Source organism: Leucopleurus acutus (assembly GCF_964270905.1).
Source record: "Leucopleurus acutus genome assembly, chromosome: 3".
Taxonomy (NCBI): domain Eukaryota; kingdom Metazoa; phylum Chordata; class Mammalia; order Artiodactyla; family Delphinidae; genus Leucopleurus; species Leucopleurus acutus.
The window spans coordinates 64292444-64319656 of NC_139145.1; the positions used below are offsets into that span (position 1 = coordinate 64292444).

At 36.7% G+C, this 27213-nt stretch overlaps 1 protein-coding gene across 2 annotated transcripts in view; it reads right to left on the minus strand.

Moving 5' to 3' along the window:
- SEC24A (SEC24 homolog A, COPII coat complex component) overlaps nucleotides 1-27213 on the minus strand; it is a 62567-nt gene that overhangs the window by 32645 nt on the left and 2709 nt on the right. For both annotated transcript variants that reach the window (XM_082834976.1, XM_082834977.1), the window contains exons 2-9: nucleotides 14772-15254; nucleotides 10614-10784; nucleotides 8454-8531; nucleotides 7718-7878; nucleotides 7254-7426; nucleotides 4706-4808; nucleotides 3543-3669; nucleotides 1723-1832 (exon numbers count right to left, since the gene is read on the minus strand). In XM_082834976.1, the coding sequence (XP_082691102.1) occupies nucleotides 1723-1832; nucleotides 3543-3669; nucleotides 4706-4808; nucleotides 7254-7426; nucleotides 7718-7878; nucleotides 8454-8531; nucleotides 10614-10784; nucleotides 14772-15254 (1406 nt within the window). The remainder of the gene's footprint in view (nucleotides 1-1722; nucleotides 1833-3542; nucleotides 3670-4705; nucleotides 4809-7253; nucleotides 7427-7717; nucleotides 7879-8453; nucleotides 8532-10613; nucleotides 10785-14771; nucleotides 15255-27213) is intronic.

Below are 27213 nucleotides of genomic sequence, written 5' to 3' on the forward strand. Positions count from 1 at the left end.
CACTTCAGCCAAGTTCCAGGAAAATGTACAAGTATATTTTAAACTTCCAAGTTCAAAGATTTGTTTTCACTTCAGTAAAAAGCTGGGGCGGGGTGGGGAGGCAGGTACAAAATGGGAGATTGGGATTGACTGATATACACTACTGTGCATAAAACAGATAACTAATGAGCACCTACTGTTTAGCACAGGGAACCCTACGCAGTGATCTGTGGTGACCTAAATGGGAAGGAAATCTAAAAAAGAGGGGATATACGTATACGTATAACTGATTCACTTTGCTGTACAGCAGAAACTAACACAACACTGTAAAGCAACTATATTCCAATAAAAATTAATTTAAAAAAAAGAAGCTCGTCATGAAAGACAAGGAAAAGCTAAGGAACTGCCACAGATGGGAGCAGACTAAAGGAACAGAAACTAAATGCAATGTGGATTGAATCCTGGGACAGAGAAAGGATGTTAAGTGGAAAAACTAGTGAAATCTAAGTAAAGTCCGTAGTTTCATTCATAGTGTTGTGCTAGTGTTAATTTAAGCTTGATGACTGTCCTAGAGCTACATAAAATGTTTACATTAGGGGTAGCTGGGTGGACTCTTTGTGCTATTTTTGCCATCCTTATATAAGTCTAAAATTGTCTTAAAATAAAAAGTATTTTAAGTTTTCAATAAAAATAATAATAAAATAAAATAAAAAGCACCAAATAACCACAATCAGAACTCCACGTGTAGTATACTAACTTTTATATTATTTTGCACATATCACTTGCAAAATCCATAGAATCTGTTGCCCAAGAGGTAAGTCAGGAAGGAAGAAAACCTCTTGCTATAGGCAAATTTCCAAATTTAAAGGAAGCCATTTTTACAAAACCTGGGAGTTAAAGAAACCCAGGAAGGCCAATTCAAAAGAACAAGTGCTTCTGATTTTTTGGTTTTAATTCAACAGAGGGACAGCTACACTACAGAAAGCGATCACCAGCCATTTAAGTGTCACAAAAATGTTTTCTACACTGAAATTTCTATGTGATGAAAAGAGACTGAATCTTCAAAATATCTATACTAAAATGGCCCCAATTGACCAGATAGAGACTATTCCACAAAAATATACTAAAATAAAATATTAAAAGTTGGTATTAAATCTTATCTTCATATTCCCTTTCCTTAGAGGCAATTATTGCATGCGGAAAGGGAAATCAAATCAAAAATCCTAAATTTTTATGAGACCTCTAGCACCTGCTAAAGAAGATCTGGAAAGTCACCTAACTAAATTTGTTTCACATCCGTAAAACAGGATTAACAGCTTAAGAGTTATTTGTGATAATCAAAAATATATAAGTGCTTTATAAAATGCATAGTGCTAAACATTAGGCATAATTATTATCTTTTCAAATGCAAGACCTCAGATATTCACACAAGTGTATAAAAGTAGTTGCAAAGATGATGTGCATCACATCATTATTTGTAACAGAAAAAACTGGAAGTGACCTAAAAGTAAGTATGATCCCAATAATATATTGCAAATTTCTGGAGGGATGCCCAAGAAACATAAGTGGAACTTTACACTTTTACTTTTCAAACTTACCCTTATATACAAATTAACTACTTTTATAATGAACAAGGATAACTTTTATAAATTAAAAATATAAAATTTTGGTTAAAGGATTTTATATTTTATTTAAAACCAGGTATAATGAAATATTTGTGCTATATAAAAAATGAAAGTTTACCATGTATTCTGAAGGAGCCATAAACTCAATAGTAGCATTTTGAACTTCAGGTCTTCTATGAGGTTCTCCATAGACTCTGGTCAAAGGGTTGTACATGAATTCTTCAGGAACTATGTGAGTTAACAATATATAATGTTAAAACTGAAAGGATTAAGTTTAATATAGCTTGCATTTGGCTGTTTTTTTTAATTTAGGAATTTATAAATAATTCAATATAGACTAAATATTAAGGGTTAAATACACTTTGTTTTTGAGTCCCATTCAATTCCCCTCCACACTGAATGGCACTAAGTATGTTTTGCTTTTACAACCACAAGCACTATGATTTTTCTTTCCCTATCTTCTAATATCCTTTTTTCTCTTAATTCTTGGAAAGCTGCTTTCCTAAAGTAGTTTGAAAGGATGATAAAAATTCATTAAATGCCAATTATTTTCTTAAATGCAAGACTAAACTTTGTCTTAAATTTCACAGTGGTACATGGATAATAACATTTGACGTATGAAATGTACAGACTCTGGTTGCCCCTAGAAAGCTATGGTAAAATACTTCAAAGGTTAAAGCCTAAGGGTATGGTGAGTTTCAATAGTTATAAGACCTCTATGGAATATCAGTTGCCTACTGCCTATAGAACACTAGTGCTCAAAGAGTATTTTCTAAATTAACACATTTTATCCAGAGACATATTACGGCCACAGGCGTTGGTTTCTGAAAAAATCCCCCCCCATAATTATCATTTCATCTATCTTCCCAGGAACTGTGTAAAAATTCAAATTCCTATCTATGCTAAAGGGTAAGCCATAGTTCATGAAATGGTCTGGGCTGCACACAAAAGTGACTTCAACCCTTATTATAATTTAATTTCATATATTGAAGCATATATACATAAGATTCTAAAAGTGTACTAAACACTATAAATACATACATTTTCTACATTATTACAGAGTAAAAAGAATGCTCTTTTTCTACCCTCACTTCTTCTACTCTAAAAACACAAACAATAAAAATGGTTATAAAAAATCTCTCAAGTGTCCGCCTGCCAATGCAGGGGATATGGGTTCGTGCCCTGGTCTGGGAAGATCCCACATACCACGGAGTGGCTGGGCCCATGAGCCATGGCCGCTGAGCCTGTGCTCCGCAATGGGAGAGGCTACAATAGTGAGAGGCCCGCATACCGCAAAAAAAAAAAAAATCTCTCAAGTTCCTTTATTTCCCAATGCTTAATGAAATTTCCTTCTAAACAGAGACCAAATATTCAATGTGGGTAACGGCATGCCCTTTTTTTCTTCTCTAATCCTAATAGAATGTTGTTGGTTAGATGATATTCCTCAAATATAAATTGTGAAAGTTACTGAAGAAGATCCCCTCCTCATCAGCTACTAAAAAAACTACATTCAACTAACCTTCTAGCACTGCCCACCTCCCTTCATACAGCAGTGAATGAAGCTAATGGCAGCTACTCTGTGGGCTTATTTTCTTTCACCCTAGAGAAAAGGCATGGGACAATTTCTAAATAAAAATATTTCTTAAATTACAGGCTTAAATAATACCATGAAATATGCCATTTATTATATATCCAACAGAATAAATGTAAAAAAGTGGTATCAAAGTAGTATTATCACATTTTTTGCTTAAGAAGTATATAATTATTTATATATAAGTATAAATGCCTAGAAAATAGTTAAAAGAAGTTATATCTGAGTGAAAGGATTACGGGTAAATAAGACCGGGTTTTGTTTTGTTTTTTAACTTCACATTTGTGTTATCTGATTTCCCTACAATGCATGTAGAAATGTTTAAATGTTTAAAAAAAAAAACATACCATCATTGACTCGGTAACATAAGTTACATTTCCATCTCCTTTGATCAAGAAAGCTGACAAAAGGGTTGATGTATGTCCTGCATGAACGGCATCTCACAATTGTACTAGAGGTAACCACAGGCAATTGCTGAAAAAAAAGGACTAAATTATTAAAGACAATGATGATCATGTCTAAAGGTCAAGCACTTAATCCATACCTTCCAAATAATTGTTGGGATATTATAATTTTAGACAAAAAACTAGGGTAAAAAAATGTGTCCAAGCTGCCAAACAAAAAATTATGTAATGAAATGTACTGGTTCTTAAACCCTAGTGATTTTCCCCAGGACCATTCTCATTAAATTTTGCCTTTTAAAAAGTATTTATTTTCTCATTAAAAGTTTACATTGCAAAACCAACATAGTAAATTTACAACATATCTGTGAGATGAATGGTGAAGGAAGGATCAATATTCTAAAAAAATGACTAATTAAATCATTAGGAAGTTTCTTCATGTTATATTAACAGGCTACTAAGTTCTCATAAAAGAACTGTCACAAAGTAAGGTATGGTTAAATTATATTTAAATATTTTATTGGACTTCGCAATTATGCTCCTATTTAAAGTTTATCCTACGTTTTAAAAGATGTAAAGTTAAAGTCAAAAATCAGTAAAGGCAATACAATCCTATTACCAAAAGGAGGTTTGTATTGGGAAAGTCACTTCACTTATGGACTGATTCTCTCAACCCGTATGTGGTCACATGTCAAGGTCCCAGAGCCTTAGGACAAAAGTAGAAGGGCTTCTTTTCTTTTCTTCTTCTTCTTTTTGGAAACAGCTTCTTAAAGCAACAGATTTTACTCCAAGAATGGAAGAACTGGGAGAATGGGTAAAGTATTTTAATGGGTAAACAATTTACAACTTGTTAAAATAGTATGGTTCATTTATTTATTTTCTTCAGTACCTCTATTCTATTCAGTACCTCCTGAATTTTTCAACAATATGTTTATTTTATCTCTTTGTGAAAGCATTTGATAATATTTTTGGCTGAAATACAAATAAAGGAATCGGCCAATGGTCAAATTCCTAAAGATAGCTCAAACAAATTCTTGCACTATTATAAAAAATTCCTTACCACCAAGATAATTTTCCACAAAACATTTACTTTCACTAGTAAAACATACCACTAGGTCTTTAAAAGGATGGAGCAGCAGTCCCAAAGGAAGTTTGGCTTTATTCAGTAAGGCCTGAGTCTGAGGAATGCTAGTCAGTGTGCATCGGAATAACCTATATCAATGTAAAAATCATTTGTCAGTTATTACTATGACTATTTTTGGACAAAAATAAAAAGACTTAAAAGGTACACATTTTAACATTGGATCAGATTACAAATGAAGTATTTCAATAGGCTCTCACAAATTTTATCCTTTTTAAATATTTAAATCCTATTCAGAAAGAAAGGGTGGACAGTTATAATCCCATTTTATATAACTAAAACAAATTTTCTTCTCAGCTTGTGCATAAGACAGTCTAGACTACCAAAGAACTTATTTTTCTTTATATAAATCTAGATGGCACTGGAATTTAAAGGTGATGACCCAAATTTGCACATGCAAAGTTAAGCGTATTACTGGAACTTTCCCTGGTGGTCCAGTGGTAAAGAATCTGCCTTACAATGCAGGGGACACGGGTTCAATCCCTGGTCAGAAAACTAAGATCCAACACGCCTCAGGGCAACTAAGCCTGCGTGCCACAACTACTGAGCTCACGTACGCCTCAACTAGATCCTGCGTGCCACAAATACAGAGCCCATGCGCCCTGGAGCCTGCATGCCACTACAGAAGAGAAAAGCTACTCGCCACAACGAGAAGCCCGTGCACCACAACGAAGAGCCCGCGCACTTTAATGAAGGATCCTGCATGCCTCAAGGAAGATTCTGAGTACTGCAACTAAGACCCAATGCAGCCAAAAATAAATTAAATAAATAAATAATAAATCTTAAAAAAAAAGTTAAGTGTATTACTGAAAAGCTCAGTTTTACTGATGGTTTTAAAAAGACTATTTAAAAATAACAAAATTGGGTTTCCCAATTTTGGTGGCTCAGTAGTTAAGAATCCGCCTGCCAACGCAGGGAATATCCCACATGCCGCGGAGCAACTAAGCCCCTGTGCTACAACTACTGAGCCTGTGCTCTAGAGCCCGCGAGCCACAACTACTGAGCCCACGTGCCACAACTACTGAGCCCGTATGCCACAACTACTGAAGCCCGTGCACCTAAAGCCTGTGCTCTGCAACAAAAGAAGCCACTGCAGTGAGAAGCCCGTGCACCACAACGAAGAGTAGCCCCCGCTCACCACAACTAGAGAAAGCCCACATGTAGCAACGAAGACCCAACGCAGCCAAAAATAAAAATTAATTAATTAAAAAAAAATTCGGGGACTTCCCTGGTGGTCCAGTGGTTAAGAATCCGCCTTCCAGGGGCTTCCCTGGTGGCGCAGTGGTTGAGAGTCTGCCTGCCAGTGCAGGGGACACGGGTTCGAGCCCTGGTCTGGGAAGATCCCACATGCCGCGGAGCAACTAGGCCCATGAGCCATAACTACTGAGCCTGCGCGTCTGGAGCCTGTGCTCCGCAACAAGAGAGGCCGCGACAGTGAGAGGCCCGCGCACCGCGATGAAGAGTGGCCCCCGCTCGCCGCAACTAAAGAAAGCCCATGAACAGAAACAAAGACCCAACACAGCCAAAATAAACAAATAAATAAATAATTTTTTAAAAAATTGAATCCACCTTCCAATGCAGGGGACAATGGTTTGATCCCTGGTTGGGCAACTAAGATCCCACATACTGCAGGGCAACTAAGCCCATGTGCTCTGGAGCCCACACACCATAACTAGAGAGCCCACACACTCTGGAGCCCGAGCGCTGCAACTACTGAGCCCACACGCTCTAGAGCCTGTGCACAACAACTAGAGAAGAGCCCCCACACCGCAACGGAAGATCCCACATGCCACAACAAAAATCCCACATGCTGCAACTAAGCCCAATGCAGCCAAATAAATAATAAATTTTTAAAATAAATAAAAATAACAAAATTCAGTTTATCAGAAAGTCTTCATATACACTTAAACTCACAATCAATTTTAAGAGAGAAAAGAGTATTATGTTGGTTATGAAAAACAATTTAAAATGAGAGCAAATAAAGGATTATATAGAATCAAGTCTCTGTCCTTTGGACTTTGAAAATATAATGTAATCACCATAATGATAATGAATATCATAGTCCCATTAGAGCTGATAAGAGTAGCTATCAGATCAGGGGTTACAACACTATTTCTTTCTTTTTTTGTGGTACGCGGGCCTCCCACTGCTGTGGCCTCTCCCGTTGCGGAGCACAGGCTCCGGACGCGCAGGCTCAGTGGCCATGGCTCAAGGGCCCAACCGCTCCGCGGCATGTGGGATCTTCCCGGACCAGGACACGAACCTGCGTCCCCTGCATCGGCAGGCAGACTCTCAACCACTGTGCCACCGGGGAAGCCCTCTATTTCTTGACTTAGAATATTTCAAATATCAAGTAAGCAACTAACAAAGCGCTGTTTTCTGCATGCAGAACTACTTTCATAAATTAATACATTTGTATAGCTTGTTCATAACACATGAAGCTCAAAAATAATCTGGAAGAATTTTAGAACAAGTAAAATGTCATATTTAATAAGAAGCGCTGTTTGAAGCCTTACTCTGGGTTACAGTTGAGTTTCTGAATATCTTCATGCAAATTTGGAACAGGAGGCTGCAAAGGTGTCAATGGAAGCATGTTTCTTTCTTGAAGTAGATTGATAACCCATAGCCCCTCTGGATGTAGACTTAATCCTCTCATGCTTGCAGGTAAATGATTAGCACCTAAAGGAGTCTAAAGATATATAATTTCAAAGTAAGTAGCCTTTATAATGTCTTCAGTTGAAAAGAGAATAGTATAAGGACTTGGTTACTTAATTTCTCTCTAAATAACAACACTGTAATCTAGATTTCCTGGTCAATTTTTTGGTTCTGGAGATATGTAACAGGACAAAGGCCTTATGAAATATTTATTACCATTCTAACTGGTTAAAAATTTTCATTATACCTTCCTAAAATTTTTTCATGTGAATACAGTTTAAACTGAAGTGGAATACAGGTAAAAAAACAAAAACAAAAAGTATACCTGAGTAAATGCCTGTGGACCACTTGGATAATTCAAGGAAGAGGGTGGCATTCCTGTTGTACTAGGTGATATTGTGTTCTGATAACCAGGTGGTAAGGAGGGATATGAATATCCAACACTTCGGCTCATTGTAGGATTCTTATTAGTAAGCTGTGGTGTTGCTAGAAACAAGGTAACTTTTAAGTTCTATTTAACACTCCAGAGTACTTTAAATCAACACACACATCCATTAAATTATAGAAATCATAACTCTAAAATCCTTTGGGTAATTTAATACTTTTATTCATCAATTTTGTAAAGTAAAACAAATAAACACTAGTAACAAAGTAAGAGCAATGATTAAAATCTAGCTAAAGTGGACTACAGCTGTAAACACACAAAAATAAGTTTAGTATAATTAATTTACTCTCATATCTCATATCACGTACTAAACTTTGTATTCAGACTAAAATTTAAGTCAAAACAACTTTAATTAAAACATACTAAATGTTCAACTGGATAAGTAAATTTAAATAGATTTAATTGAAAAAAATACTCTTCGGTCATAACATAATAATAATAAAGCCCATAATCCCAGTCCTAAAGGGGAAAAAAACCTAACAAAAAATCTAAACACATGGAGATAAAAAATGCTAACAGTAGGTATCATTGTGTGACATAATTATGAAGTTTTCTTCTTTGTTTCCTACAAGGAACACATACTTAAAAAAACAAAAAAACTTTCATAGCATCTCACCCAAGAAGCCACCGCCTTCAATTTCATCATAACTATTGTGAACCACCATAGATCCATTATTGGTATTTGGTATAATACCTAAGGAGAAAGTTTATTAACAATATTTAAATTAGAACCATTACTATAATTTTTGCAAGATTTGAGCTAACGTTTAAAATTTATGATAACTTTCCAAATGACAAATAGTTTAAACCACAACCCAGGAAATGTTAAATGTTGAAATAAAAATTTCAAACAATGTAAGATTTTAAATATACAAAATACATAAAAGTTTCAAATAACTTTATAAGCTTCCAAAAAGAATGGTACTTTGTGTAGTTTATAAAATTATATACTACCTGAAAGATTTTACTAGTTGTGAGAGCAGCATTAAAAACTTCTAAGGAGCAGTACGCACTAAAATAAGTCACCAAAATCAATACTATTTAAGGATGAAATAAATTTATGAGGATAAAAACCTTTTTAAAAAAATATGTAAGTAAGGGCTTCCCTGGTGGCGCAGTGGTTGAGAGTCCGCCTGCCGATGCAGGGGACATGGGTTCGTGCCCCGGTCCGGGAAGATCCCACGTGCCGTGGAGCGGCTAGGCCCGTGAGCCATGGCCGCTGAGCCTGCACGTCCGGAGACTGTGCACAACGGGAGAGGCCACAACAGTGAGAGGCCCACATACCGCAAAAAAAAAAAAAAAAAAAAAAAAGTAAGTAAGTCAGCAAGAAAAACAAATATCGTATATTAACGCATATATGTGGAACCTAGAAAAACCGGTTTGCAGGGCAGAAATTGAGACACAAAGAACAAATGTATGGACACCAAGGGGGGAAGTGGCGGGGGGGGGTATGAATTGGGAGATTGGGATTGACATGTATACACTGATGTGTATAAAATGGATGACTAATAAGAACCTGCTGTATAAAAATAAATAAAATTCAAAAAAAATAGAATACAAGAAAAAAATTTTAAAAAATAAAAATATGGAACAGAGCAGAATCTAGAGTTAACTTTAAGGTGATATATATTAATTAGAACAATTGCTTTGGTCTAGCAAACAACCGCTAAAATGAATAATAAAAATTTATCATTATGTACCTCTGCTATTTATTAGCTCTAATTTGGGTACAGAAGAAACTAAAATCAATGAATAGTATCAACCTCTAGCACCTAAGTATAAAGGTGCTAACTTTTAACAGTTTTAACACCAAATAGATAAGTTTAATGGTTTCATAAAGTTAGTAACTCCTTTCCAATTCTCAAGACCACCAGGTCTTTAGCCATGAGTTGATACAGAAAACCTTAGTAAAACTGTTTTGTAGAAACAAAAACATTGAGCATATTTTTAGTTGGTTAAAAGTTTAAATACTTATTGTAGCTTGATATTCAAAATTATCAGGTGGCAAGCAGTGGGACACGGCTTTATCATTTTGTTACTCATTGTTAACACCATTCTTTTCAAATTATACACAGGTCAGTTTTTTCCCTACTAACAATACTAAAAAAAGGAAATGGTAGAAGAAAATACAAAAATGATAATATTGATTATATTGAGTAGTAGGATATGGGCAGTGGTTTTTTCCCCTCCTCTTCTGTTTTCCTATTTCCAATCTTGTTGCAATGGTTATATTATGGCTAAAATCAAATTTCTTATTTTATAAAATATTTTGTTTAAATTAATAAACTTATATGTTAAAGTTACCTCTGAAGACAATGCTTTAAAACTATAAAACATCAAAATGTTTGTATATTTGACTTTTTATTTAGGCTCATAAATATTTGTTACATTTACAGTAAGAGTGGCAAGCAAAATACTGCTCCCATAAAAAAGGGCCAATGTATTAAAAGGATAGTTCTAACATCATGTCCAGAAAAGCAAAATTTCCTCTCGCCTCCCTCTCCCAAAAGACATGTAACTTTATAGCCATGATTTTTAAAATCTGCACAGCAACAAAAAAAGTCAACAGTGATCCCAAAAGCTATTCCACAGCCCAGAATGGGGCAGTGGAATACCGAGAAACTTTTTTAAACTCTAAATTCCTGAGGGGCATCCCTAACCAAAAAAACTAGATTTTCTGTTAGAATATGACTTGAATGCACAGAATTCAGATAATATTCATCTTTCCATCCTGAGTCAAAACTTTAGGACGCGACTTGGTTTTTGTCTTGCTTACCTTCTTGGTTGCTAGCTGAATTAAAGGTGGGCTGGGGCACAGCTCTATGTGTTGATTTCTGAGGCGTAAGGGCCCTCACTGGAGGTGGTGCTCCAGTTGGAGGGGGCCCAAGAGGAGCTCCTGGTTGAAAAGTGGTAGGCAGAGGTGGATTCACTAAGGGGGGTGCAGATCCTATGGAAACAGTGGTTTTTCACATGACACTTAAGAACTTAAGAAAAATGCCAAAACGGCCTTTTACCGAATCTAAGTAACTTCCAAATCTGTATTTCAACTACAAACCAAAAATTACTAGAAATGAGTTAACCTCCCAGATGAATGACTTTCTAATTTATATGCATACTTTACACATTTCCAAGTCTCTCCTACCATAATTCTTACCTGTCGATTATTAAAGCAGTATAAATATAAAGTCAGCATCAAATTACTTATACAGTAGATACAATGCCCTGTTTATTGATTAATTTTTCATTAACTGGTCACAGTTTCAACAGGCCACATCAAATATTCCAGTAGAAATTAACATTAATAAAAGTGTATGAATACCTATCAATATAGTCCATTCACTATCATCAATTAGGTTTAGAGTTAGCTTTCTAAAACTACAAACTATTGTGGTTATCCTAAATTTTCCAAGTTTTATTTCATTTTGCTTCATTTTTATTGGGGGTATAACCTGTTAAAATAGATAATAAATGTGTACACTGTTCAGTGTTTACCTAATAATAATTAAAAGTAGTTTACTTCCAATAATTGCTTAAATACTATATTAAGAACACTCCCTAGGCTTAAAAATCAGGAAATGATCCAAAGTTTACGTATAAACCTTATGAAACACTGATATCCAAGAGGTTTAAAAGTACCCATCAAACAAAACTAAGAAATGACATGGTATTTGTCCTTGTATCTACCAGTATCTCACTGCCTCAATTTCACCAATTTTCTATTAGGACAGTAAGTTCTGACTACTGTAAAAACATTGTCAGTTACCCTTGGGGAAATTCTTCTGTGTGACATGGAAAGTTCCAAAACCCACAACCACCTGTCCATTCAAATCAATAATACTGCTTCCACCTTCTCATTTGCTAAAGAGGAGGAACAAAGTCTATAAAGTAGATAAAATACTACTGATAATACTACTGATAAAATACATGTGATTTAATTTTTCATTACAAGACTTTTAATCCTCTGAATTTGTAAGTGAAATAGGTAATAAATTTTACATATAATATATTCTACCTGTATTTTGTAAAACCCTGTATTTTGTAAAATCAAAGGAATAAAGATACCTAAATATGAAAAATTTCAATATGTTTCTTCAATACTGTTCAAATTCTCCAGGGCCAAATTGAAAAATGATCTCCCAACAAGACTAATCAGTGCCCTGTTGTCAAAGGTGAAGACAAAGATTACTGCCATGTAACTCCCTTATCAAAGAAGCACCCATACATATCTATGGCAATAGAGACAAGTCAAAGGAACAAAAGGGCAAGGTACATTTGCAACTCAGCATGAATAAGAATGTTTGATACATCTGGCCACAAAGATGTAACAACCTAATGTTTAACAGAATACAAGTGAGCTGATAGAGATTTTTCACAGCTTTAAGAGGAATATTGTTGAATCCAGAATAGGCTACATTTCATAAAATAGACATTATTTTTTCAAGTTGAATGACTCTTATTTAGAACACTAATAGTTAGAGTTTCAGAATCTGCCTTCTGAGATCCCTAAAACTAATTACATGCTAAAAGGTGTCCCATTAGAAAAAAAAAGTCAGAGAATTTTAATACGTGAATTAGAAATTTGCATAACTTAGATACAGTTTTTTTTTTTAAGATTTTTTTGATGTGGACCATTTTTAAAGTCTTTATTGAATCTGTTACAATATTGCTTCTGTTTTATGGGTTTTTTTGGTTTTTTGGCCACAGGAATGTGGGATCTTAGCTCCCTGACCAGGGATCGAACTGGCACCCCCTGTTTTGGAAGGCGAAGTCCCAACCACTGGACCACCAAGGAAATCCCTAGATACAGTTCTGAGATCAGACAATCAGGCACCTACTAACAATGATGAAAAAACAGAGGTAAAAACTGGGGAAGTTTTTTAGAGTTTCTCATTAAGAAAAGAGAAGGGCAGTCATACATCTCTTGTAGGTTCATTTTATTAGTTTATGTATCTTTCTTTCCCCTTCTTTTATATAGAAACCTTCATAAGTTTTGGCACTTCCTTATGTCTCTTTCACCACATCTGTGCTGTAATCAAGGTGCTCTACCTGAGGGCTTCTGTTATAGCCAAAAAAATATTTCAGATTATTGATCACGTGCTTTTTAATGAGAGGCTACACCTAATTTTAAATAGTACCTTTTCCCAACCTATTTTCTTGTGGCTTTGGGAAAATTATTCAAGCCTCACATTCCTTATCTGTAAAACGTACTGCTGTAAAGATTAAATAAGATAAAACACATTAAAGTTTGGTAAAGTGCTGGAAAATAACAAACATTCAGTAAATGATACCTATATAAATGTTACCTAAAAATGTTACCTAAAATATTACCTAAAATTCTATATAATAAATGTTACCTTAATAAAGAAGTGAATGTTCATTAACTTCAAGCGATTGATGCTCACTCATGGTGTCAAATGAATAAGAATAAAAGTAATCAGAAGGATTTTAGGTCTAACAATTATGGATCAGAAGATCTCTCCAAAGAAACTAAGTTTCTAGAAGCAGCCTTAATCTTTACAAGTCCAAAATGCATTCACCAGGGCCAGTGGCTAGTCAAGAGGCTAAGAAAAATAGTTTCAGCAGTTAACAAACTACAAAACTGATGAAGTGCATGTAGTATCTAGATGCAGAAATACATATGAATATAAAAAGGTAATGACTGATATTACTATTTCACTTGGAAACTTTTACTAGTTCATTTCCTTGAGGATGTCTGCTGAGCAGAATCAACCTGCAGATCCTAATACAGAATCTGAAATGCTTTTCAAAGTAACACTGTTAATGTTGATAAGTGTTTAAGACAAATTTTAATATAAAAAAGGGAATAGTGAAACGGTTAAATGAACCTACTTTTGAACCGTATATGACCAAGCACTGAGGTTAAAAAATAAAATGATCAAAGTCAGTCCAAGAGTATATAGCTTTCTTCCCAAATTGATGTACAGATTCAGCACAATCCCTATCAAAATCACAGCTGTCTTTTTATTGCAAAAATTGACAAGCTAATCCTAAAATTCTTATGGAAATGCAAGGGACCTAGGACAGCCAAAACAATCTTGAAAAAAAACCTAAAAAGGTGGAGGAGTCAATCTTTACAATTCAAACCTTACTACAAAGCTACGCTAATCAAGATGTTTGGTACTAGTATAAAAATACACATATAGATCAATGGAACAGAATTCAGAGTACAGAAATAAACCCTACATTTATGATCAACTGATTTTCAACAAGGGTGTCAAGATCATTCAATGGGAGGAAGAACAGTCTTTCCATCAAATAGTCCTGGGACAACTGTATATCCACATGCACAAGAATGAAGCTGAATCCCTACCTATTAACACCATACACAAAAATTAACTCAAAATTGATCAAACACCTGAATGTAGGAACTAAAGTTATAAAACTCCTAAAAAAAAACAGAGATAAATCTCTGTGCACTGCTTTCTGACCACAGATGTGCTCAATAATACTCCTCACTCCAAAAGTACTGTCTGTTTTCACCTGACCCTCCAGATTCTCTGGTTTCTGGAGCCAAAACTTGTCCATGCCATAACAAATAGACAAGACAAGCCTTAGATCAAGTCCAAAGAGAGACCACAGGGATTAAGTTTCCCTAGAATACAAGATGGAAACCCATTAATAAAAGTAATGGCCAGTACTTAAGTGGTTCTGCATGCATACCTGAAACCCTGAAATATCATGGGTGACTCAAAGAAATTCAGAGGATACCTTCAAAGGAAAGAAGCAAAGCAGGAACAATCATGATCTTAAGTTGACCCAAAGGTTACAGAGGTAATCTATTTAAAGATTAACAATGATCAAAAACATCAATAGCCTTCCATATGATTTTAAGGTTGAAACAGTCATTTAAAAACATTTAAACAAGCAAAATTTTCCCATCTCTACATTTTAAGCAGTCCTGTAAGAACTCTACCTGATTTTATGAAGTTGTTTTGAAGTGAAGCATCTCCAGAAGAAACATATTGAGGACTTGTCAAATTTGCATTCCCAGACATGGTCGGTTGGGATGATGCACGAGGACAATGGTTTGTCTGTGACGAATAGTTATATTGCCAATTCAAGGGTGGTGGTATGTTGGCTCCAGGAAGAAAGCTACCAGAAGGCATTGGTGTAGCAGCTGGGTTCTGAGAAGTAGGTAGTGGCATTTGGGGAACAGGACCACTACGGAGTGAAGGTGTCACTGGATTAGAAGCCACAGATGGTCTATAAACAGTCTGTCCAGGTCCCTGATAATTACTTAGTGGAGAAACAGTCTGGGAACCACCAGAGTTAGACTGTCCAGAGACTGGATTCAAAGTCTTTGCTGGTATTAGATGAGGGTAGGATCCTGGAAGCTGAGAATTATATCCTTGGCTCACTGACACTTGTGAAGACATCAGTGCATTTTGGACAGGACCTTCCAATAAGAGGAGGAAAAATTAGTTTTACAAACAAATAAAGCAATACTTTAAAAAATACAGTAAAACATATGGTGCTCTTACAACCCAACAATGAAAAGACAAATAACCTAATTAAAAATGACCAAAGAACAGATGAATGGATAAAGAAGATATGGCACATATATACAATGGAATATTACTCAGCCATAAAAAGAAACGAAATTGAGTTATTTGTAGTGAGGTGGATGGACCTACAATCTGTCATACAGAGTGAAGTAAGCCAGAAAGAGAAAAACAAATACCGTATGCTAACACATATATATGGAATATAAAAAAAAAAAGAAAAAAATTGTTCTGATGAACCTAGGGGCAGGAGAGGAATAAAGACGCAGATGTAAAGAATGGACCTGAGGACAAGGGAAGGGGGAAGGGTAAGCTGGGACAAAGTGAGAGAGTGGCGTGGACATATATACACTACCAAATGTAAAATCAATAGCTAGTGGGAAGCAGCCACATAACACAGGGAGATCAGCTCGGTGCTTTGTGACCACCTAGAGGGGTGGGATAGGAAGGGTGGGAGGGAGACGCAAGAGGGAAGAGATATGGGGATATATGTGTATGTATGGCTGATTCACTTTGTTATAAAGCAGAAACTAACACACCATTGCATAGCAATTATACGCCAATAAAGATGTTAAAAAAAATGAGCAGAGGCTTTAAATAGCATTCAAATATATTTCCAAAGAGGTAAACAAATGGCCAGTAAGCACATGCAAAAATGTTCAACATTATTAGTCATTAGAGAACTGCAAATCAAAACCACAATGAGGGTGGCGCAGTGGTTAAGAATCCGCCTGCCAATGCGGGGGACATGGGTTCGATCCCTGGTCCAGGAAGATCCAACATGCCACAGAGCAACTAAGCCTGTGCACCACAACTACTGAGCCTGTGCTCTAGACCCCACGAGCCACAACTACTGAAGCTCACATGCTGCAACTACTGAAGCCGGCACACCTAGAGCCCATGCTCCACAACAAGAGAAGCCATTGCAATGAGAATCCTGCACACCACAACGAAGAGTAGCTCCCACTCACCACAACTAGAGAAAGCCCACGCGCAGCAACAAAGACCCAACGCAGCCAAGAAAAAAAAAAAACACAGTGAGATACCACTCACACCAACTAGAACGGTTATAAAGAAAAAGCTGGCAAGTGACAACTGTTGACAAGGATGTGGAGAAACTGGAAAGCTCATACATTGCTAGTGGAAATGTAAAACGGTACAACTACATTGGAAAATAGTTTGGCAGTTCTTCAAATGTTAAACATAGTTATATAATCCAGCAATTCCACTCATAGTCTGCATAAAACCTTGTACACAAATGTTCATAACATCATTATTTGTAATATCCAAAAAGCAGAAACAACCCAAATGTCCATCAACTAATGAACAGATAAACAAAAGAGGCATAACCATACAATGGTATATTATTTGGTCATAAAAAGGAATGAAGTACTGATGACATGCTATAATACAGATGAACCTTGAAAACTTTATTTTTTTAAAAGACTATTGAGATTATTAGTGTTTTTTAACATTTTATGTTTGTTTATTTATTTATTGCATCAGGTCTTAGTTGTGGCTCGTGGGATCCTTCATTGTGGCACATGGGCTCCTCATTGCAGTGCACGGGCTTCTCTCTAGTTGTGGCACACGGGCTCCAGAGCGTGTGGGCTCTGTAGTTGCAGCACGCAGGCTCTCTAGCTGTGGGTGTGGGCTCAGTAGTTGTGGCTCGCAGGCTTAGCTGCCTTGCGGCATGTGGGATCTTAGTTTCCCAACCAGGGATCTAACCGGCGTCCCCTGCATTGCAAGACGGATTCTTAACCACTGGACCACCAGGGAAGTCCCAACTTTATACTAACTGAAAGGCATTAGTTACAAAAGATCATACACTGTATAAATCATATATATAAAATGTTCAGAACAGGAAAACCCACAAACACAGAGGTAGATTTGTGGTTACAACAGCTGGAAGGAGGGAATGGGTAGTAACTGCTAATGGGTATGGGGTTTCTTTTTTGGGGGTGATAAAGATATTTTAAAACTGATTGTAGTGATGGTTGCAATTTTCAGTGAATACACTAAAAATCATTGACCTGTACATTTTAAAGCTGTTATTAAAAAATTAATCTCTAGGGCTTCCCTGGTGGCGCAGTGGTTAAGAATCTGCCTGCCAATGCAGGGGACACGGGTTCGAGCCTTTGTCTTGGAAGATCCCACATGCCGTGGAGCAACTAAGCCCGTGAGCCACAATTACTGAGCCTGCGCGTCTGGAACCTGTGCTCCACAACGGGAGAGGCTGTGACAGTGAGAGGCCCGTGCACCGTGATGAAGAGTGGTCCCCGCTTGCCGCAACTGGAGAAAGCCCTCACACAGAAAGAAAGACCCAACACAGCCAAAAATAAATTAATTAATTAAAAAATATTAATCTCTAGAATCACCACTTCTAAGGAATATGCTGTCATTTTTGCCCATAAAACTAAACAATGAAAAGAAATAAGATGAATATTTTTCAAGAGATGGCACGCATACAAACCTAATTTCTTTGGACTTTTTACATTCAAAAGGTATAAAAAGAAAATACGTATCTTCCAATCATACCCCCTCAAACCATGCAAGCAATGTACAAATATCATCAGCCTAATTTGAATCGTTTCATAAATTACACAATACTTATACAAACATACATAAGCATATGCACATATAGAGAGAGGTAGGATTAGGAGGCCTACAAAAGCATACACACATAAGCAATATGTAGCTGGGGAGAGAGAGTCTATACGCATTGCTCTGCAAAAAAAAAAAAAAACAGGTATCCTTCCAGGACAAAAGAAATAGATCCATATGTGTTAGTTGCAGCAGTGTTTATAATAATGGAAAATTGGAACAAATTAAATATCCATCAGCAGGAGACTGAATAAATAAATTGTAGATTAGTCACACAATGGGCTAATTATCAATAAAATGAATAAACCAGATGTACATCTACCAACTGAAATAAATTACAAAAAGAATACTAAGAGAGGGCTTCCCTGGTGGTGCAGTTGTTGAGAGTCCACCTGCCGATGCAGAGGACACGGGTTTGTGCCCCGGTCCGGGAAGATCCCACATGCCGCAGAGCGGCTAGGCCTGTGAGCCATGGCCGCTGAGCCTGTGCATCCGGAGCCTGTGCTCCGCAATGGAAGAGGCCGCAACAGTGAGAGGCCTGCATATGGCAAAAAAAAAAAAAAAGAATACTAAGAGAAAAAAGGGAAGTTATAGAGAGGTAAGTATGATATCTTTCTTATAAACCTTTTTATTATGAAAATTTTCAGACATACACAAAAATATAAGACTACTTTATGCAGTCTCCCACACAAAAAAAGTAAAATGTCAATAGGAATTACATTTGATTTATATATTCATTTTGGATTGTTTGACATTTTATGATAGAAAATCTTTCAGGAATTCCCTGGCGGTCCAGTGGTTAGGACTCTGCACTTTCACTGCCGAGGGCCAGGGTTCAATCCCTGGTCAGGGAACTAAGATCCCACAAGCCATGCAGCACAGCTGGAAAGAAACTAAAACAAAAACAAAAACAACCTCCTTTCTATCATAAACATGGTATATATCTCTCCATTTATTCAAAACTTGTTTTATATCTTCCAATTATATTTCATGCTTTTTTCGTAAAGATGTCTTATACCTTATTTAAATTAAATTTAGGGGCTTCCCTGGTGGCGCAGTGGTTAAGAATCCGCCTGCCAATGCAGGAGACACGGGTTCCCTGGTGTCCCTGGTCCAGGAAGATCCCACATGCCACAGAGCAACTAAACCCATGTGCCACAACTACTGAGCCTGCGCTCTAGAGCCCGCGAGCCCGTGTGCCTAGAGCCCGTGCTCTGCAACAAGAGAAACCACCGCAATGAGAAGCCAGCGCACTGCAACAAAGAGTAGCCCCCACTTGCCACAACTAGAGAAAGCCTGTGCACAGCAACGAAGACCCAGCACAGCCAAAAATAAATAAAGTAAAATAATTTTTTTTAAACTTAAAAATTAATTAATTAATTAATTAAATTTGGTTAACTTGTTGTTAGGGATTTTGTAGTTTGTAAATACTATGAATAGAACATTTATTTTCACTTCTAAGTAGTTAAAAGGGTATCTATTATTCAAAGCACCATAAATGTCCAATTATAAGGTGACATTTTCCTCAAAAATTATTTCTCAAAAAAGAAGTCACCTTACATATGAGTCTCTACAAATGTTCTCATTGTACAAGGATGCTTTGTCATAGTACATTAACACTGTTTCAAACAGTGGATACAATTAATTAATGAGTTATGAAATCAGTGAGTTACAAACTATCTTTTTAGTAATGCCATCTGTGGCACCATCATTCTGGCCAAGCTCTCCATCGTTCCCGTGCAGCGAGGCTACTGGGGGAACAAGATTGGCAAGCCCCATACTAGCCCTTGCAAGGTGACTGGCCGCTGTGGCTCTGCGCTGGTGCACTTCATCCCTGCCCCCAGGGGCAATGGCATCCTCTCAGCCCTGTGCCCAAGAAGCTACTGATGATGGCTGGAACTGATGACTGCTACACCTCTGCCAGGGGCTGCACCGCCACCCTGGGCAACTTCACCAAGGCCACTTTTGATGGCATTTCCAAGACCTACAGTTATCTCACTTCTGATCTCTGGAAAGAGACGGTGTTCAGCAAGTCTCCGTATCAGGAATTCACTGACCATCTTGTAAAGACCCACACCAGAGTTTCCATGCAGAGGACACAGGCTCAAGCTGTAGCCACCACATAGTTTTCTACGAGAAAAATAAAGTGAATGAAGCTAGTTAAAAAAAAAAAAAAAAAAAAGATAGTTAAGAATGGAAAATATCGGACTTCCCTGGTGGTGCAGTGGTTAAGAATCCACCTGCCAATGCAGGGGACACGGGTTTGAGCCCTGGTCCAGGAAGATGTCACATGCCACAAAGCAACTAAGCCCATGCACCACAACTACTGAGCCTGTGCTCTAGAGCCCATGAGCCACAAATACTGAGCCCACAGGCCACAACTACTGAAGCCCACGCGCCTAGAGCCCGTGCTCCGTAACAAGAGAAGCCACTGCATTGAGAAGCAGGCACACCGCAATGAAAAGTAGCCCCTGCTAACCGCAACTAGAGAAACCCTGCACGCATCAATGAAGACCCAATGCAGCCAAAAAATAAAATTAATTAATTTTAAAAAAAGAATGGAAAATATCAATGGGTTACAAACTATCTTTTTAGTAATGAAAAAGAACATAGTTAAGAATGAAAAATATCGCAGGACATTATATGTAATAAGGCAAGTACTGTGAGGTTTCATTACAAATACATACATATATGAATATATATACTGGGTCACTAAAATATTTCTTATTGTAGATTATAGTCAAAGTCTGAAAGCCTGTGACCAACTGATACATTTGCATCCTCCTTTATCCCTCTATGATTTATTTCCTACACATCCTATTACCTTTTAAAACATGGATCATATCAACTTCCTACTCAAAACTTTCAAAGTCTTTATCTTAGCTTATAATATCCTCTATGTCCCTGGCCTCCTTTCTGGTCTCATTTCTGACTTTCTTTTTTTTAAATATTGAACATTCATTTTATTTTAATGAAACAGTGCCAGGATAATACATATGTTCTTTCTGATCTGGAAGTAAGTAGCCTGTAGTTTTCTGATTCTATTTGTTTTTCACTTGTTCTTTAAGCAAATTTTAATATGAAGTTCAATTTTTCTTTAAGATTAGGTTTAACATAGACTATGTCAACTCAGACAATAAGCCAATGTCTTGAACCACAGATTCATTAGTTCTATCTTTGTTGTATTAATTATGCATGGTTCTTCTCTTATTAGGCTGTTTCCATCCTAATTTGACTTTGCTATTAGTGAATAATATCTGTTCATCTGTATAGGCCAAGGGGTCTTTTTATCTGATATCTCTAACTTTGGAAAGATGTCTATGCAGGCTGTATTTAAGCCGACTTGGAGCAGATTTGCAGTTCCAAATAAACACATACCTTTACAATTCTACCTTATAACAGTTTATCATACAATCCGAAATGGCTTAATGAATAATTTCCACTAGAGACTGAAAGCCCTGTCTGTATAATGGAACACCAATTCTTTGAGTTTAGTAACTGATTATGGTAAGGTCACTATGTGAACTGACATCAGTTACTCTGTTTTAATGGCCAAAGGCCGTTACTAGCAAGCTATTCAAAGAACTTCCTACTCTTCCTCTCTGCTCAGCTCCAGCCACATCCACCTTCTTAACGTTCCTTCAACAAGCTTAAAAATGCTTCTACTGTAGGGTTCTTCACTTTTTACTCTGCCAAGAACACTCTACTACTAGCTTTGTACATCCAGATCTGGATTATGTAAACTGTACGTGATTTGATGTATACTTTGTCGCAAAAAGGTATATAACTGTACTTTGACCTCTAACAGGTGGAATATTCCTCAGAGCTCTCTAAAAGACTGTCTTCCAGGTTATAATCCTCAGGTTAGGTGGAATAAAATTTTCATTTCTTTCTTAGATCTTAGACTATTAATTAATTTTATTGTCAACACTATATTTAGGCTAATCATTCATTTTATTACAAATGGTTAGGAACACTCCATTCATTGACTAATTGAAAAGACAGATTTTACTAAATATCTACTGAGGACATAAGGTGAGTAATGTCCACTCCATCCCTGCCCTCAAGTAGCTATAGTCCAAACAGGAAGACATATAACCAGGCAGGGACAAAACAGAGTGAAATCTTAAGAGATAATAGGAGTTAGCCCCAGGAAAAGGATTGTCAAGGGTGTTCCCAGAAAAAGGAACAACATGTGCAATCACCTGTGGCCATGAAAGGGCAGTCTGAAAAATCAGTATGGCACCGCAGAGTCAAGTGACTGAAGTGAGACAGGAGGTTAGGACATAAAAGAACCTCTTGGGGATTGGAGGAGAGATCAGAGATTGGAAGAGACTGGAGTCTATAGCAGTAATCCAGGTAAGAAATAATTGACTAAACAGCAGCAGTGGGAATACAGAGGTGTTTGAATCAATGAAAACATTTGTAAAAAGTTAACTTATAAGCATATTTTGGGTCATCTGGACAAAAATCAACATCTCACACCTTGTATTGCCACAAGATTTCATGGCCCACTCTCTTATTTTTATTTATTGTTTTATCACAGGCCAATATGCCAGAGGCCTTCAAGCCAAGTGCAGCCAAGTGAAAGCCAAATATCAACAAAATGCACAAAATAAGCAAAAGTCTTACAGTATATCAACGAAGAAAATGAAAAGAATATGCAAATAGTAGAAAGACAAATACAAAAGAAACTGCTTTGTAGTAGTAATTATCATAGATCCATTTTGAGTAACTTATAATGTGAAATTTTTATTTTTATATGTATCAACTTGCAATAGTTCATTAGAAATGTAGTAGTAAATATGTAATGAAGTTTTCACTAAATGGATTTTAATTATATTATTTTGAAGTCATTAATAAATTATGTAGCCCATCAAAATAATAGATCAGAGACATTAAAGGGGTCCAGAATATACCACCATGGCATAAAAATTATTTTGAGTACAGGGCATGAGTTTTGGGAATCATTTACCTGCCCAAAAGCAGAGCTTTCCAAAAGAACTCAAAAGAATTAAGTTGTCATAAATCTCCTTCCCAGGAGCAACCAGAGAAGACTGCCTCATTACCTGAGATGATAATTCTCCACACCACACCTAAACATACACTGTCACAAAATGATCAAGTCTCCCATTTATGCTACTAAGGACCAATTTATCTTTCCTAAAAATTGTTTTCCCATAAGTACCCTTCTCTCTCTCCCCTTCCCCTATTAAGATGGTATATAGTATATATAACTAAGATTGCAAAAGCCACGCAGTGTGGCCAAAAAAAAAAAACTGATAGAGGAAGTTGAACCAATGAAATTTGATGTGGAATTGAATATGGGGACTGAATATACGAATTGATGTGGAATTGAAATGGGGAAGGAACCAAGGATGATTCCCAGGATTCTGACCTGTGCAAGTCAGTAGATGGCAGTGCCATTCACTGGGACAGAAGGAGAAGAAAAGAACTGGGGAAGGCAGGGAATAGCAAAGGGAAGAGGGAATGTAGAATTATTTTCAACATACTTTAGGTGTCACCAAGAGATTCAAGTGGAAATGTCCAATAGAAAGACATCTATCTATATGGGTTTCAGCTTATTATATAACTTTGGAACTCACTGGCATATGTACAATATTTGCTATCATGAGAATTAATAATATCATGCAGGGAGTATGTGCAGAGTAAGAAAAGAGCCAGCCACAGAAACTATGTGAAATAATAAATGTTTACTGTGTTTATTGTTTTTTGTTTTTTTTAAGAAAAAAAGAAAAAGAAGGGAACCAGGTCAGAAAGCTCTGAGGAACACCAACATTTTAGGAAAAAGAGAGCAATTAAAAGATAGAAATGAAAAATATTTTACGTACTTAATAACCAAGAAGTCATTTGTGGCCTTATTAAGGGCAGTTTGGGTGGATGTATAGAAGTAGAAGCCAAATTAGAAACAGTAGAAAAGAAACAAATGAGAGATTAAAATAGATGCAGGTGGGGCTTCCCTGGTGGCGCAGTGATTGAGAGTCCGCCTGCCGATGCAGGGGACACGGGTTCGTGCCCCGGCCCGGGAATATCCCACATGCCGCGAAGCAGCTGGGCCCGTGAGCCATGGCCGCTGAGCCTGCGCATCCGGAGCCTGTGCTCCGCAACGGGAGAGGCCACAACAGTGAGAGGCCCGTGTACCGCAAAAAAAAAAAAAAAAAAAAATAGATGCAGGTGATTGCTTCTCAATCACCCAAACAGCAGCTTCAAAAACAAAGAGATACTAGGTTCTACCTTTGTAAATTCCTATTCTATAGGACTCAATGGAATCCCAGAATTTACATTAGTAAAATTTTCATGTACTGGTGATCCTCACATACTTCAAAATGAACTTTGTGAACTTTAGAAACCAGTGACATATAAAAATGATTGACATATTATTATTCATGAAATCTAGAATGTAAAACTTAAAAGATACTTCTGATACACTATCTCAATGAATACAAAATAAAGGTTAACTTTACAAGTTTCTTCAAGGAAGCCTACTGAACAGTCACAAGAACACAATGAATGAACTACCTTTTCACATAAATTTAATAGTAAGGTAAGGGGGGAAAGATCTCACACATCAAAATACATTCTGATCACTTAAAGAGTTACCAATTGAAACTGTAAGTGCAACAAATGGATGCTACTGCATGAAAACCGCTTGTGCGTCAGTCACTAGACATACAGGTTTTAAGAAAGCAATCAAAGAGGAAGAGCAAATATTAAGAATCAAACTGGGGGTATGGGCAATTTCAGGGTCTACAAGACGTTTATGAAATGTGATACTGAAACAGCAAAGAAATGGACTCAATACTAACAAAAGTGAAGGTCAGGTCATATATTAATTACAATCCAAAGGAAACTAAGCTAGGTGGCAATTTCAAAAAATATCAGCAAATGTTTACTCTAATTATATGTATCCACCTACATAAAGAAACCAAAGAGAAGGTTCTGATCCTTGATTCAGGCATAACTACCAGGTAAGCTGAATAACAGTGGTTAAATAAGACTGCCTAGTTTAAATCTAGGTTCCACAACGTATTAGCTGTGTGACCTTGAACCAGTTGCTTGACCACTCATCTCAGTTTCCTGGTCAGTAAACCTAACAGTTCTCTTATCATAGAGCTGTTGTGAGGATTAAATGAAATGATGCATATAATGCAACCTAGCACAGTGAATGGGCATACAGTAAGTAAACAGTAAATGTTAGTGCTTACTGTTACTATTTTATGTCTTTCAGGAGTTCCCAGTCTAACAGCAGAGACTAACCAGAAGCTCAATGCAGTAAGTTCTATTAGAGGTATGCAAAGAGTCTTATGAGAGTCCAAAGTTACTGTGCCCACTGAAAACATTAAAGGGAACTCAGCCACAACAATCAGTATTATAGACCACATGCCAATCTTATTCTCAACATGCTTTGATCACGACTAAAGACTTCCTATATTAAAAATACAACATCATAAATACGGTTTTCCTCATAGTGAAACTAAAAGAGATTTACATTTCCGTCATGCCTAAAATAGAGATATGAGCACAAGTCTAGCATTTAAACTGATGACCAACCCCCCCCATATTCTACTGTGTTTTAGCTGATACTATTGTACAAAAATCCACAGAAAATTTCACCAGAAAAAAAAAGAAGTTGAAAATGAGCTCAAATCTCATCATGAACAAGTTAACACGTGTTTAGTGAACTAAACTGCAAAATACCCAATTCTAAGATATTCATTCGATAAAACTGGTAATTCCTTAAATGTGCTAGAAACCGTGTGAGTCTGCTGGAGAGAGGATGATGTGCAAAAACAGATATTCTTGTCCTCATAGGACTTACAGTCTAGAGGGAAAGCTAATATTATTTTATAACAAGGTAATCTGGGTGGGAGAGAGGGTATAGAATATCCTTCTCACTCTTAATCTATAAGGGAAAAAGTTGAATATTACATAATATTACAAAAAATACTATTAATAAAACTATAGTTTCTAACTGCCTTGGCAAATTGACTCAAATAGTCAATAAGGAAGCTAATTAGAAGTGGGAGGCATGGGACTTCCCTGGTGGCACCATGGTTAAGACTCTGTGCTCCCAATGCAGGGGGCCCGGGTTCGATCCCTGGCCAGGGAACTAGACCCCAAGTGCATGCCACAACTAGGAGTTTGCATGTCACAACTAAGGAGCCCTCGAGCTGCAACTAAGGAGCTAGCCTGCCACAACTAAGACCCTGTGCAAACAAATAAATAAATTAAACAATTGTTTTAAAAAGTGGGAGTAATGATTTGCCTTTAGCCCTTATTACATGGTAATCAGATGAAGATCTGCCAGTTTAAGTAGTCTTGCAATTTCACCATCAATTTCTGCAAAGGAAATAAGTGTACACAAATCTACACAGAGACTTAGAAAAACCTGTCTAGACAAACTTTGGATTGTAGTGCAATATAACAATCAACCACATAAAGAAATGTCCAGATTGAGGCATCCTGTAATATAATGACACTATACAATATGAAAGTAAGTTACAGAAAAGTGAAAAAGGTGACTCCTCAGTCACCTTTTAGATTATAATCTAAAAACAAAACAAAAGATCCAACTAAACTGTAATATGTAATTTAAGCAAGCTACATCAAACCTGAAGCGTAAGAGAATTCAACAGAATATTTAAGCAGCAATAAGTGCCTAGAAAGAATTAACCAAAAAAATTAGATTCCAGCACTGAACTTTTTTTTCACCTTCTAGAGAAATATCCTCCCCTCCAATTCTCCACCACATTCCTACTCTCTTTATTATTAGTGGGATGAACAATAAAGGAACCCAATACAGGACATTAGCCATTTTACTGAGAATACTTTTTCAAAAAACTTTAGAAATGGGGCTTATAAAAAGAATGTCAAAATTATATCTTAACAAGGGTATATACCACATGACCCAGCTATTCCACTTCTGGGCATTATCTGAAGAACACAAAAACACTAAAACACTAACAAAAAACACTAAAAACTGTACCCCCGTGTTCCCTGAAGCATTATTTACAACAGCCAAGATATGGAAACAACCTAAGTGTCCATCAGCGGATGAATGGATAAAGAAGATGTGATAAATACACACACACACAATGGAATATTACTCATGCATAAAAAGAATGAAATCCTGCCATTTACAAGAACGTGGATGGAACTTGAAGGTACTATGCTAAGTGAAATAAGCAGACAAAGACAAACAGCATATAATTTCACTCATATTTCGAA